Below are 13745 nucleotides of genomic sequence, written 5' to 3'. Positions count from 1 at the left end.
TAACAAAATGTTTGTCGTTACTTTACACAGTGTAATGGATACCATGTAATGTAATAATATTATCAAAAACTGTTAGCATGCATCATATATAATAATAGTAATATATATATATAATATAATTTTATATAAAGTTCTATGTATGTAAATGACATTTAGCAATAACACATTGCTAAATGGCATTTATTATTGTGCTACTTATTTTAATGCATTACCCCTAACAATGCTGAGTATTCTGTAGAATGTTAAAGTCTAGTTGAGGTCTAAGGACAGCCTGACATATGAATACAGTGAATACAGAGTCTATATGTAACCCTAGGCTGCATGTCCCAGACCTGCAGCTGTCTTGTCTTTCAGGACCATCCTGCTGTAGTTAATAGTCCACAGCACATGAGCCCAGGTCTTATTCACCAGCTGGGAGCAGCCAGTCTGCTCTTTGACACAGCAAACTAAAAAAACTGGAATTTTAATCATCCCAGTGAGGGATGTGAGGAAAAAATAGAGCACAATTAAGAACACTGAAAAGTATTATGTGTAATTAACTTTAATAATGTGAATGGAACTATATCAAAATATAGGAAAGTGGAAAGGGAAATGGGAAATGTTTGCAAACCACGCAAATAAAGAATATGAAAACACATTTACATCTTTTTTGTACACAAACCATGTTGTCTGCAGCACTGACTTGTGTGCCAGCTTCAGTTTACATCAGGCATGTCAAACTGGTCCACAGGAGGGCCGGTGTGGCTGCAGGTTTTTGTGCCAACCAACCAAGGGCACACCGTTTGACCAATCAACTGTCTGAAGACTTAGATCAGTTGATTAAATGAGTCAAGTCAAGAAAACCTGCAGTCACAACGGCCCTCCTGTGGACCAGTTTGACATGCCTGGTTTACATGCTACTCTAAAACATAGTCATATGGCTAATTGTGCAGCGTTTGGCCCCTCTGTTACAGAAAACAACAAAAAGATTGGAGAAAAGTCTTGCTGCACTACATCCTCCCATCTCAGAACAGTCTTAGTCTGCACACCATTTTAACTTTTTAAATCTTTAAATCACACTGTTTCTGTTCTTTCACTGCACCTCCCTTGCTGCTGACTCTGCCTGCATCTAAGATTTATCAGCAATGAGGGGAAAACTGATGCTGCTTTGGAAAAATGCCCTATTTGCTAAGAGGGATGACTCTTACCGGTGATTTATTTTTTTGGGGGGGGGCACATTGCTGTTTAATTTGTGCTCATGGGCTCATATGGGGAATGTCATATGGGGAATGTTTCAAACTAAAACACTGACCATATCTTCCAAATTGCACCTTTAATTTCAAATGAGTGTGTACTTACTCAGGGGACATCAGTTGTGCAGGTGGCGGCATAACGTGATCCAGGACACATTCACGTACTTACTGCTAAAAGAATATGTGGATTTCAATGTGTCTTAGGTCTTTTCTTGGATCTGTCCACTTATGGTTATTTTGATTGTATATTCAAGACATGTTAATTCCAGATGGAAACAGGGCTTTGGAGTTAGTTCAGTTGTCTTCATGGAAATAAAGCGTAAAGCCCAGAATTTAATTAAAGAGTTTGGTCTAGACCTGCTCTAATTGGAAAGTGTCATGAGATAAGTTTTGTTGTGAACTGGTGCTATATAAATGAACTGAATTGAAATCAAATTCAATTCAATTCAGTTTATTTATATAGTGAGTGTTGTTTTTGTTGTTTTGTTTGTAAATTCAGATTTCTGTCTGTGGTACCTGGTGCTTTTCCATCAGAAAAGAGCTCATGAACATCAGGGGAACAACTCCAGCAGATTTATCTCCTGCTTTTCTTGTGTCATCTGTGGAACTCTTGAACTTTCTGATCAAATCTGCCCCCAGCTTTGTTCTTAGTGAAACACCAGAGGACGGAAATGAACCAGTGCACCTGTGCATGTCCCCTGTCGTGGGCCTGTGAAAACCTTAGTTCTTTGCACATTTGAAATCAGATCCTAGAATATGTCAGCAACACTTTGCTTGTGCATGAGAGTGACATGACACTGGTATAACCATGACACCTGACAAGACTCCAGTCATGAACAGGAAGGAGTCTATCACTTGATCATAAAAAGTGTCATTCTGTAAGTTATGTCAATTATAAACATAATGTCAATTTATGCAAAGTTGTCAATGAGGCGTCTTTATTATGACAACTTGACATTAACCAGGACAACAGAACCTATCATAAACATGTCACAGGTGGCCTAATTATCAAAGAAACTATTTAGCTTTATCTGTTAACATTAAACACTGGCTGTTGTGAGGTTTATAACTGTGTCATTAACTGCTACACTGTTAAATGTTTTTGTAATTTTCTTGACCCCAGCTAAGTGACACAATTTGGACTTGTCATGTCATTAAAAGGGCAGTCTGACAACAAGGTAGAAGTATCAAAGTGATCTAAGGAGTCTTGTTGAGTCTTGAGTCTTGTACACTTCTGACTTCACCTACAACACCAGCAGATGTCACCTCCAGATGTTCTCTGACGACTCAGCCATTGTTGGCTGTGTGTCTGAGGGGAATGAGACGGAGTACAGGTCAGTCATCGTGGACTTTGTGGACTGGTGTGAGCGCAACCACCTGACTTCTGGAGAAGGACATTATCACTTACATCAGTGAACGTCCAGGACTTGGACATTGAGATGGTGGACAGTTTTAAGTATTTGGGTGTCTACCTCAACCATAAACTGGACTGGTCACATAACACTGATGCCCTGTACAAGAAGGGCCAAAGTCGCCTCCACCTTCTGAGGAGACTGAGGTCCTTTGGAGTGTGCAGGCCCCTCCTGAGGACTTTTTATGACTCTGTGGTAGCTTCTGCTATTCAATACGCTGTGGTCTGTTGGGGACCAGGACAGGAAGAGACTAAATAAGCTGGTCAGGAGGGCCAGCTCTGTCCTGGGCTGCCCACTGGACTCTGTGGAGGAGGTGGGTGAGAGGAGGATGTTAGCCAAGCTGACATCCATCATGGACAACACCTTTCACCCTCTGCATCAGACAGTGGAGGCTCTGAGCAGCTCCTTCAGCAGCAGACTGCTACACCCTCAGTGTAGGAAGGAGCTACAGCAGAGCTGACTCAGACTAGGGGTGCCAAACGCAGCAGGAAAACCTCCTTCATACAGTTGTTTAGTCCTGGTGTTATGTGCACTGGGAGCTAGCAGAAGCTGACTACTTGTTACCTGATATGGAAGACTTCGACCCAAAACGGTCAAAGCAGGAGAGACAAAGCTCTTCATTAGATAAGGAAGACAATAAACAACACACCAAAATAAAAAAATACAAAATTATGACATAACTCATCATTTTAATTATTATTAACAATTATAGGTATGGATTTACACTCTGTTCATAACTTTGTTTTTGTTTGCTTTATGTAGTTTTGTACATATTCTGTGCGTGCAAGGCAGAGATAAAACATGACGGTAAAAAATAAATTCTCCCCTAGGATGAGACAAAGGCTCAGGTTGCTGACAGCACAGGGAGCTGAACTGAGGTCTGCTCTTAAAAAACACACACCGTTCTCCACAACCACCCTAGTTTGATGGATAGAATGTATCTTGAGATCTTATCTGGTCCTCCTGTGATATGATGGCCATGGTAAATACATATATGGCTGCTTATAGAAGTGATTGAAGTTGAACTGATCTAGCTTTCACATACTTATGTGATTCCACAGAAATATTAAGAAACATGCAGCGCTTTAGTGTCCCATGTGTTAATGTGGAGTTTTCAAAAGGCTTAATGTGAAAATTTCTTAAAAAGGCAAAAGAAAAACTGGAACATTTTCTCACACGTGGCATGATGAGACTAGTCTAGAAAACAGTGCGAAGGAAATCGATTTGACATAAAATAGGTAGGCATAAACATATAATATTTAAATTAATATTTAATTATAACAAAATAACACAAAAGGGTAGTTTTTAAATGTAAATGTTGGTTCTTAGGGGCCACCTCATCTCTATAGTGAGAGCGGAATTTGCAAGAAAAATTGGAAGGTATAATAAAAATAAATAAATAAATGACTAACCATCAAATTAAAGCAACATTTTCAGCGTTACGTAGCTTAAATGTAGCCTGATTCCATAGTGCCAAGATGCCTCAGATATCTGGAATTTTACTGACTCATTTAAAAGTCTGGTTCTGTGCACTGAATTGCTGGAAAAGCAATTGCTTCAGTTAAAATAATCTCTGAACTGTGCGCGGCAGAATCCAAACAAAAGGTGACAAGTATTGATGAAACTGACGCAATTATCAACAGTGTTGTAAATGGAGTGAAAATGAAAAATGAGAACATTACACTGGAGGCATTTCTTTAAAACAAACTGATTTTTGCTGTGCAACCTTTTGGTTTCGTAAAATGTTAAATTTATCGTTTGGCCCCACTAGAATGTGAGGAAATCGCAAAGCATATTGTTGCTTTATTGCTTGATGGTTTTAATGGAAAATAAAGAAACAGAGGTAACAGAGCTTAGAATGCACAGTGACATTGCACAATAAAGAGGAATTGTCACCGTGTGGTCCTGAGGTCCTACAGTGATGTTACACAAGTCCAGAAACAATAATTCATTGTTTCTAATCTCTTTAACCTGAGCTCTAAACAGCTAAAATAACAGAGTGATAATAATAGGAAATTATTACCCCTGCTCTATGGTCTATATGCCTAATAACAGTAGAATGTATTCATACTGACAACAGCTGGGTCTAATGACCTGGTGAAGAATCCCCCTACACTGCTGAAGTAATGGAAAAAAGAAACAAAAACTACAATAATGGAAAGTCCTGATGATGGTGAGTTCATACTCCTTATACTTGACCTCAGGTTCATTACACACAATGATCCCTATCTGTTCCTTTATTAGTTAATGTGACTATGGCAACCACACTCCACTAAATACTTCCTCTGAGCATAGTTAAAATGGTACAATGGGGTTTCAGATGTAGTTTTACTTGCTACGGAACTTGTAGAATCACTTGGAAACTCACTAATATTATCATGGCAAAGCCTAGTTAGCTCTGTGGGCTCTCAACTTTAAACCTCTAATGGTCCGTCCTTTTGTTGTGACTTTATCTTATCTCCCTGAACATGGCACTATTACTTACAGATATCCAGAAATATCACTGATGTTTATTGAAAGGAAATGGGTTTGGTACAGTACTTCTTCTATTAATGCATGCACAATGTGTGTCTGACAGAGTGGTAAAAAAAAAACAAACTATCTCAGCAATCAGTATTAACACGTCTTAGCGCTAGCAGGACAGAAAGCTTACTTTTCGTCTGCCAGTGTGGGGCCTGTAAGAAAGTGTGACATAAACTGCAGGACCTCAGTAATAGTAGTAAGTAGTTCAGTGAACATGCCTGACATGTTGAAAAACAGATGACTCTATTGGCATTGTAAAACCTAACTGACAATTTGCTAACACTAACACAGCCTCTGTCTTGACTGAAAAATGACACTGAGTGGATGGATGTCACAGTGATTGGTTGGGGGGGCGGAAACCCCTCCCTCCAAAACAGCTGGCATCCTTTTGTGGAGAGTATACAATAAAGATTTGAAAACCACTCAGCTGATGCTGTTGTCAGTTTAGTCATTTAGCTGATACTAGCTGTGTCCCATTTCAGACTCAACATCTTTGGATGGTCTCTGCAGATGTTGAATCTAATTGTCTAAAAGAGATGAGAAAATAGTGAATCTGGAGCAAAATAACAGATATCCTGGTAATTTTAGGACATCATTCAGAGGAGGAACCGTCAACACAAGATATGCTTACATCAGTACATTTGAAGTTTGGGGTAAATAATCATGGACTGCAAAGAACAACTCGGTGGCCAATTTGAACACGTAACGCAAGCCTCACACAAACTAAAACAGGTGCCATTAGGCACTTCTAATCAACTCAAAACTTCAGACAGGTAATGGCCAGCAGATCACATTTGTTCAGTTGTCTTGAACATTCAAAATTGTTATTGTTCCAGCATAAATTTGACCACTGGGCCATTTGTGCAGTCTGTGTTTATTCACCCCAAACAGCCAATATACCAACTGTACAGATGTTAGCTGCGCCCTGTATAGTCTCTCAGTTCCTGATCTCAGTGATGTCATGTGCCCCTTCCTCCTCTCTCTCCTAGGTGTGCCTTTTTTTTCCCGGGTAATCAGTCTGTGTGTATTATTCAGACAGAGGGGGCTCAGTTCTTTGGTCTGCTGGCTCTGCCTTCATTGTGTGCTGTTTAGACACTGACTCTCCTTTCTCCTGTGTGCTGTTTCTCAGATCCACTGTGCCAGGGACCTTTTGGGACAAAGGACGCCTTTGGGGGATTTCTGGAGATGAAGATGCATCTGGGGCTGTGCTGGGGCTCCTTTTCTGAGATGTGGGGGTTACAGGGGGCTTTTCCAGAGTTTGGGTTAGTGCTGGAGGCCTCTCTGGGATGGATGGAGCTTTGTCGAGGGCTGCAGCTAGACCAAAAAGTCGGGGAACTGATACTTCTTGTTGAGTCTGAGCTGTAGAGGAGGGACACCCTGAGCTTGGAGCTTCATCCTCTCCTGGGGGAGGGTGCCTGTTTTCAGCTATCCCTCCATAGCCTGTCCTTCCTCTCTCCACCTTCAGCTCCTCCTTCTGGACAGCCGCCTCTTCAGCTGTCCCTTTAACCACGTCACTGGCTAGATGGATGAAGAACACACAGAAAGAATATATTCAGATTGCAGAAAGAAAGAAAAGCATCAAATGTCATTTTGATTTCTTCCTCTTATTAGTATCTGGGTTGTGGGAGCAGCAGTCTCAAAAAAGAAGCCCAGACTCTCCTCACCCTGGACACTTCCAACAGCTTATCCGGGGGGATACTGAGGCGTTCCCAGGCCACACGAGAGATGTAGTCTCTCTATCATGTCCTGGGTCAGCTCCAAGGTCTTCTCCCATGCCCAAAACAACTCCCCAGAGAGATGTTTGGGAGGCATCTCTCCCGGATGTCTGAGCATCTCACCCTATCTCTCCCAACCACCCTGTGGAGGAAGCTCATTTATGTTGCTTGTATTCGCAATCTTGTTCTTTCAGTCACTATCCACAGCTCGTTACCTTCCTGTACCTTGAGGAACCTGGAGGCACTGTGAAGATCATGTTTCTTGACTTCTTGAGTGTCTTTAACACCATACAGCCATTGCTGCTCAAGGAGAAGCTGGTGGAAGTGGGGGTAGACAGGCAGCTGGCTGCATAGACCATTGACTACCTCACCAACAGACCACAGTATGTGAGGCTTCACGGCTGTGTGTCTGATGAGGTGGTCTGAAGCACAGGGGTTCCTCAGGGGACAGTACTCTCTCCCTTTCTGTTTACCCTCTACACATCAGACTTCCACTGCAACACAACCAGCTGGCATATCCAGAAGTTCTCCAATTGCTGAATGAGTGTTAGAGAGGAACAACCTGGAATATTTGGTTAAGGACTTTGTCGACTGGTGGGAACACAACCACCTTCACATCAGTGCCACCAAGACAAAGGAGATGGTGACTGACTTCTGCAGGAGGGCCCCACAGACTTGACCAGTGAACATCCGAGGACTTAACATCAAGATGCTGGGAGTTTACAGATACCTTGGTACTACCTAAATCCTCACGTCACCACTGATAAACCAGCATTTTACTCAGTATATATATATATATATATATAGTATGTATACTTAGAAGTCCTTTCTACACAATTGTATATTTTTTGTTCTGTAAGTATAACCTTGTATTAATATAGTAGCATTTTTCTTTCATAATATTTATATCTTCCTGTATCTTTTCCGTACTTTTTGCACTGTCTTGTCCTGTTGGCTGCTGTAACAAGCAACGTTGCCCCTTGGCGATCAATAAAGTCTCACCTTATCTTGACCATAGACCCTGAGATACTTGAACTTCTCCACTTGGGGCAGCTACTCTTCTCCAACCTGGAGTGGGCAATACACTCTTTTCTGGCTGAGAACCATGGCCTCAGACTTGATGCTTATCTTCATTATGGCTGCTTCACACTCAGCTGCAAACCGTCCCAGTGCGAGCTGCAGGTCACCGTTCTGGCAATAGAACTACATTATTCACAAAAAGCAGAGATGGAATCCTAAGGTCACTGAGCCTGACACCCTCTGCCGCTTGACTGCACCTAGAAATAAATGTACCTGCATAAAGACTATGAACAGAATTGGTGACAAAGAGTAGCCCTGGCAAAGTCCAAACCTAACTGGGAATGAGTGTGACTTACTGTCAGCAATGCGAACCAAGCTCTCACTCGAACAATACAGACATTGAACGGCCCATAGCAACAGGCCATCCACCCCATATTCCCAGAGAATCCGAGAACCGCCCCCACAGGATACTTTGAGAGATACGGCTGTAAACCTTTTCCGAATCAACAAAACATATGTAGACTCATTGGATAAACTCCAAGCCACGCATGGTTTGGCCAGTCAGTCACCGTTAGCTGCCTCTGGAGTCCTCAAGCCAACAATGCCCTACAGGACTCCTTCTGCTTGACAGCATCCTTCAACCCTGGTGTCCACCAGCGGGTTCGATGATTGCCAACACGACTAGCACCAACAACCTCCTAACTGCAGCTCTGAACAATGACTCGTCTCAGCAATGGCATCACAGAACATGACCCGCTCAGATTCCAGGTCCCGCAGCACCCCTGGGATGCAGTCAAAGCTTTGCCTTAGGCGGGATTTGAAGACTATCCTCAGCCAGACATTGCAACCAAACCCTCACTGTTTGTTTAGGTCTGCTGTTTGTCTGTCTGACATCCTCCCCTGCCACCTGATCCAACTGACCGCCAAGTGATGATCACCTGAGAATCCAGAACATATGGCCACAGATATGCTGATACAACTACAAAGTCGATCATTGACTTGCGACCTAGAGTGTTCTGGTGCCAAATGCGCTTATGGACATCTTAATGTTTGAAAATGATGTTTGTTATTGACAAACTGTGACTAGCACAGAAGTCGAACAACTGAACACCACTTGGATTCAGATCAGGGAGGCGGTTCCTCCTAATCACATCAATCCAGGTCACACTGTCATTGGTCACCTGAGCATTGAAGTCTCCCAGCAGAACGATGAAGTCCCCAGTAGGGGCATCTTCAAGCACCTGTTCCAAGGACTCCAAAAAGGATGGGTACTCTGAACTGTTGTTTGGTGCATATGCACAAACAACAGTCAGGACTTGTTCCCCGGTCTGGAGGCAGAGGGAAGCAACCCCTTTTGTTCACTGGGGTAAACTCCAACAGGCAGGCAGAGTCAGTAACCCCACACCTGCCTTCGTCCTCTCAACTGGAGCAACTCCAGAAAAGAGTCAAACCTGTCTCAAGGAGGTTGGTTCTAGAGCCCAAGCTGTGCATAGTGGTGAGCCCGACTATATCTAGCTGGTATCTCTTGACCTCAAGCACATGCTCAGGCTCCTTCCCCACCAGTGAGGTGAGATTCCATGTCTTAACAGCTAGCTTCAACAACCAGGGATGTGGGCCTTTCCTTGGGACCAGTTTTCCTTAAGAGACTCTACCAGGGGCCTGCCACAATATAGCTCCTTGGATAATTAGGGCACTGAAACCATGATAAGATGGCAGTTCATGGACGAATGAAAGAATAAAAAATAGAAAGTAAATTATAAGTATGACTGATGGACCTTTATGACCTCTGTGTGCTTCTTCCACACCAGATGGATCTTCAGTGCAGATGGGCAGATCCCCTCTGGTGCCCCGGATACGGATGGGTGACCTCTGTAACACTGCCTTCAGCTCTGGAAAGATGGAGTCAGAGATAAAGGCACTTGAGACTTGTTGGAAACCAGAGCTCTCCTTTAATCATCACTGTGAATGAAAACACTTTTTTACGGCAACCATGCACACACAAAGCTGTATTAATCAGCAGTTATATATTTACAAAAGTGTGTGTGTTTAAAAGCTCTCCAGTGGCTAGAAATTGTATAATGCACCAAAACTACGTGTCAGAAAGCTAAAAAACAGCAATTAGGCAGGGATATGCTCAAAATGAAATCTTATGTGCTGTCTGACCTCATGTTAAGACTGAAAATTGTTTATATACTGAATCTCTGTCATCTCTGTCAGCTGTTTATTAAGCTCAACCCTAATCACCTACAGCAGTAAAATGGAACATACTCATTAATGCAACAATAATATTAATCCAGAAACATCAGATATAATTGTAAAACACTGATAGGGACCTTTTTAATGCACAATGAGTAATTTTAACTTTTGTTCTTAAAATACCTTTCACTAATAATGCTTACATACTTTTAAGTTGTTGAATACGGGACTTTTACTTGTAGAGTATTTTCACAGTGTGGTATGTGTGTGGTAACGCTTTCACTTAAGCAAGAAATCTGAATACTTCTTCCCTTAGCCTCTTTTTCTGCTTTATTTCTGGCATTTTTTTCATCTTTGTTTAGCTGTGATCACTGACTTGATTACCAATCATTCCCTCTAGCAAACCTGTGATACAACAAATTTATCATTATCAGGCTACATCAGAGGTTGAAGTGGGAGGTGGGCCTCCCAAGGGGGACTCCAGACAGGGAGGCTCAGTGAATGGTAGTGAAAAAAATACTACCTTAGTTATCATTAAATTAGTTATGACAAGAAGACACCATAGTTGCCTCAATGTGTGTGATTTGGTTAAAAAGATATTTCAAAGGTATTTGTTTGTTGTCTTCTTAAGTTATGTCATATAGCAATATTAGGCTATCTATAGGATCAAATAACATCCCACAGGCACCCAGAAATTGATCCTACTGTTCCTTTGTGGACAAATTTCAAGAATGAGCAATTTATATCATCTTCTGACTTTTATTACCTGTATAACCTGTATCTGATCAGCTGTATCAGTTCTCAGTGGTCATATTCCAGACCAGAACTTTTAATTCTGTAGCCAAAACTGAGCTCATAAAACGCAGGTTGACTTTGATCGTTGTTGATTGATAGTTTTTTTTTTTTAGTTTTTTGATGTTTCCATTAAACACTTTGACAAAGTCTCACCTTGTGTCATGGCCAAAGCCTCCTCATGCACGGACACAGCCCTGCGTTGTGGAAGGGGCTTCATGTGTTGGCGTGGCTTAGGAAGACTCTCTGGAAATATGAACCAAACACACACACAAACAATTTGTTTATAGTGTGTCAAATCACAACAAAAGTTACTCATGGCACTTTCCAAATAGAACAGGTCAAGCTCATATGTAACTTTATCAACATCATATTACATCAAGGTAATAATAACACAGAGATCTACAGAGAGGGTGCACACTGTCACAAGTCTCCTCAACTGCCACTTTTCTGCCGACTTGCCATACCACACATGATTTCTCATAAAAGCTCATAGCCTTCAAAAAGCCCAAACCAAATATTAATGAATTATTTGATTTTAATGAGGACTTACCATCAGTCGCCGATTGTGCTTTCTCAGAGCGATCCTGTGTGCTGGGACTTCTCCTTGGAGATGGTGCTGGAGGAAGCAGCTCTTTCCTGGGGGACAAAGCTGTGGTTGCAGCCCGGGGACCCTCCTGGCTGCCATTCTAGGGATGAAGATCAGAGCATGCTCAGTGGGATGTGGCTCAAACAATGTGATCGTTAAGTCATGAATGTAGAGAACAATTGTGTCACGATAGCTAAAAACAAAACAGTCCAATCCCAGTAGTCTTGCAATAAATCTTGAATCTTGAATGATTCAACTCAATTTGATGGTTGTACTTTATGCCACTGTTGAATTGCACCTTGCTGTGCATGAGAAGTGTTTCTAATACAGTTAGAGGAAACACAAATATTCATAATTGGAAAGGACTCTGAAATTTAGACCATCAATCAGACAATCCTGAGAGAATAAAACTCTCTCGCTATGAAATGGTGTCAAGTGGGCCAGCAGCTTCTACTAAAAACAATTACATTAGAAAAGAGTCAATAAAAAGATCAATAAATATTGTAGAGAAACAATATTGTCCCATGTGGTGCAAGAGAGCTTCACTGCGGATCATACCACTGAGAGCTGTATAATCCTCATTATAGTATCAAATATGATAAGGAACTAGGAAGGTTTTCTCATTGTAAACAACTGGTCTCCCTCTCCATACTCTCATGTGTGCATTGAAATCAACAAACCACATACATTTGTTTCATCGATCATGCCTTTATAATTCTTCAGTCTTCATGCTTTTCCAGGGATTATACTGATTTATAATAACAATCTCTCTTAAACCAACATAGATACTTAACTAGCTTATATGCTACTGCTATCTTGTGGCTTGTATTAGTCACTGTAGCTAATTTTTAAGTATTTCTTACTGGTACTGTTACTGTGAGGTAAATATTAAAAATAAATTAGATGGCAACTTTGCCACCTACTGGGTGCAAAACTTTACATCTGATTTATATCTCCTGCAACAATTAAAGAAATATGTGACTGAGTGCTGTATTACCTGTGCTGTAGTTTCCCCTGGTTTGGCATCATGTGTGTGTGGTCTGAGCTGAATGCTTTCTGCTGAGCTGCTGGAGGGAGGAGCAGAGGAGGGACAAACTCCTCCTGCAAGAGCAGCAGGGGTGGGGATAGGAGGCTTGGCAGCAATGGCAGGTTTGGGTGGAAGAGGGCCAGCGGGACGCTCAGGGAGGGCGGGCTTCAGGGGATGGTCTGCTCGGATGGTGTCCAGAGCTCTCATAGGATGCCTGGGGTCTGCTGGAAACAGGATGAGAGAAACAATACATCAATAACAGACAGGGGCAATGATTTAGGCTGATGCATCCAGTGACTCCAGGTTGGACAGATGTTCAGGCAGATCAGCCATAACATTATTAGCGCCTGCCTGATATCGAATAGGTCCCTCTTTTGCCACCAAAACAGCCCTGACCGGTTGAGGCATGGACTCCACAAGATCTGTGAAGGCATGTTGTGTTATCTGGCACCAAGCCGTCTGTAGCAGATCCTTTAAGTCCTGTAAGAGGGGCCTCCATGGATTTGAACTTGTTTTTCCAGTACATCCCACAGATGCTTGATTGGACTGAGATATGGAGAATTTGAAGGCCAAGTCAACACCTCAAACTTAATATTGTCAAACCATTCATGAACCGTTTTTGCAGTGTGGCAGGGGGCAATATCCTGCTGAAGGAGCCCACTGCCATCAGGGAATACCCTCTCCATGAAGAGGTGTACTTGATCAACTACAGTGTTTAGGTAGCTGGTACGTGTCAAGGTAACATCCACATAAATGACAGGACCAAATGTTCCCCAGCCGAACATTGCCGAAAGCATCACAACGCCTCAGCCAACTTGTCTTCTTCCTATAGTGCATCCTGGTGCCATGTCTTCCCCGGGTAAGCAACACACACGCACGTGGCCAGTCACATGATGGAAAAGAAAACATGATTCATCAGATCAGGTCACCTTCTCCCATTGCTCTGTGGTCCAGTTCTGACGCTCACGTGTCCATTGTAGGAGCTTTTGGTGGTGGTCAGCATGGGCACTCTGACCAGTCTGCAACTACATAGCCCCATATGAAACAAACTGCAGTGCACTGTGTGTTATGACACCTTTCAGTCAGAACCAGCACTAACTGTTTCAGCAATTTGACCTACAGTAGCTCTTCTACTGTATCTGACAACACGCGCCCTTCGCTCCCCATGTGTATCACTGAGCCTTGGTTGCTCGTGACCTTGTTGTTGGTTCTCCGGTTTTCCGTTCTTGGCCCACTTCT

The 13745-nt window shown here is 42.4% G+C and overlaps 1 protein-coding gene across 9 annotated transcripts in view; it reads right to left on the bottom strand.

Moving 5' to 3' along the window:
* Positions 1-3313: 3313 nt before the first annotated feature.
* carmil2 (capping protein regulator and myosin 1 linker 2) overlaps positions 3314-13745 on the bottom strand; it is a 59272-nt gene continuing 48840 nt past the window's right edge. For 6 of the 9 annotated variants that reach the window (XM_046394764.1, XM_046394765.1, XM_046394768.1 and 3 more), the window contains 5 exons: positions 12477-12730; positions 11444-11579; positions 11047-11136; positions 9678-9791; positions 3314-6685 (listed from right to left, as the gene is read on the bottom strand). In XM_046394764.1, the coding sequence (XP_046250720.1) occupies positions 6195-6685; positions 9678-9791; positions 11047-11136; positions 11444-11579; positions 12477-12730 (1085 nt within the window). In that variant the 3' untranslated portion in view covers positions 3314-6194. The remainder of the gene's footprint in view (positions 6686-9677; positions 9792-11046; positions 11137-11443; positions 11580-12476; positions 12731-13745) is intronic. The other 3 variants (XM_046394767.1, XM_046394770.1, XM_046394766.1) reach the window with 2 other exon arrangements.

The sequence above is a fragment of the Scatophagus argus genome, chromosome 7 (genome assembly GCF_020382885.2).
Source record: "Scatophagus argus isolate fScaArg1 chromosome 7, fScaArg1.pri, whole genome shotgun sequence".
NCBI lineage: Eukaryota > Metazoa > Chordata > Actinopteri > Scatophagidae > Scatophagus > Scatophagus argus.
The sequence above is the reverse complement of the archived record's forward strand: the minus strand, read 5'-3'. Positions and strand labels throughout refer to the sequence as shown.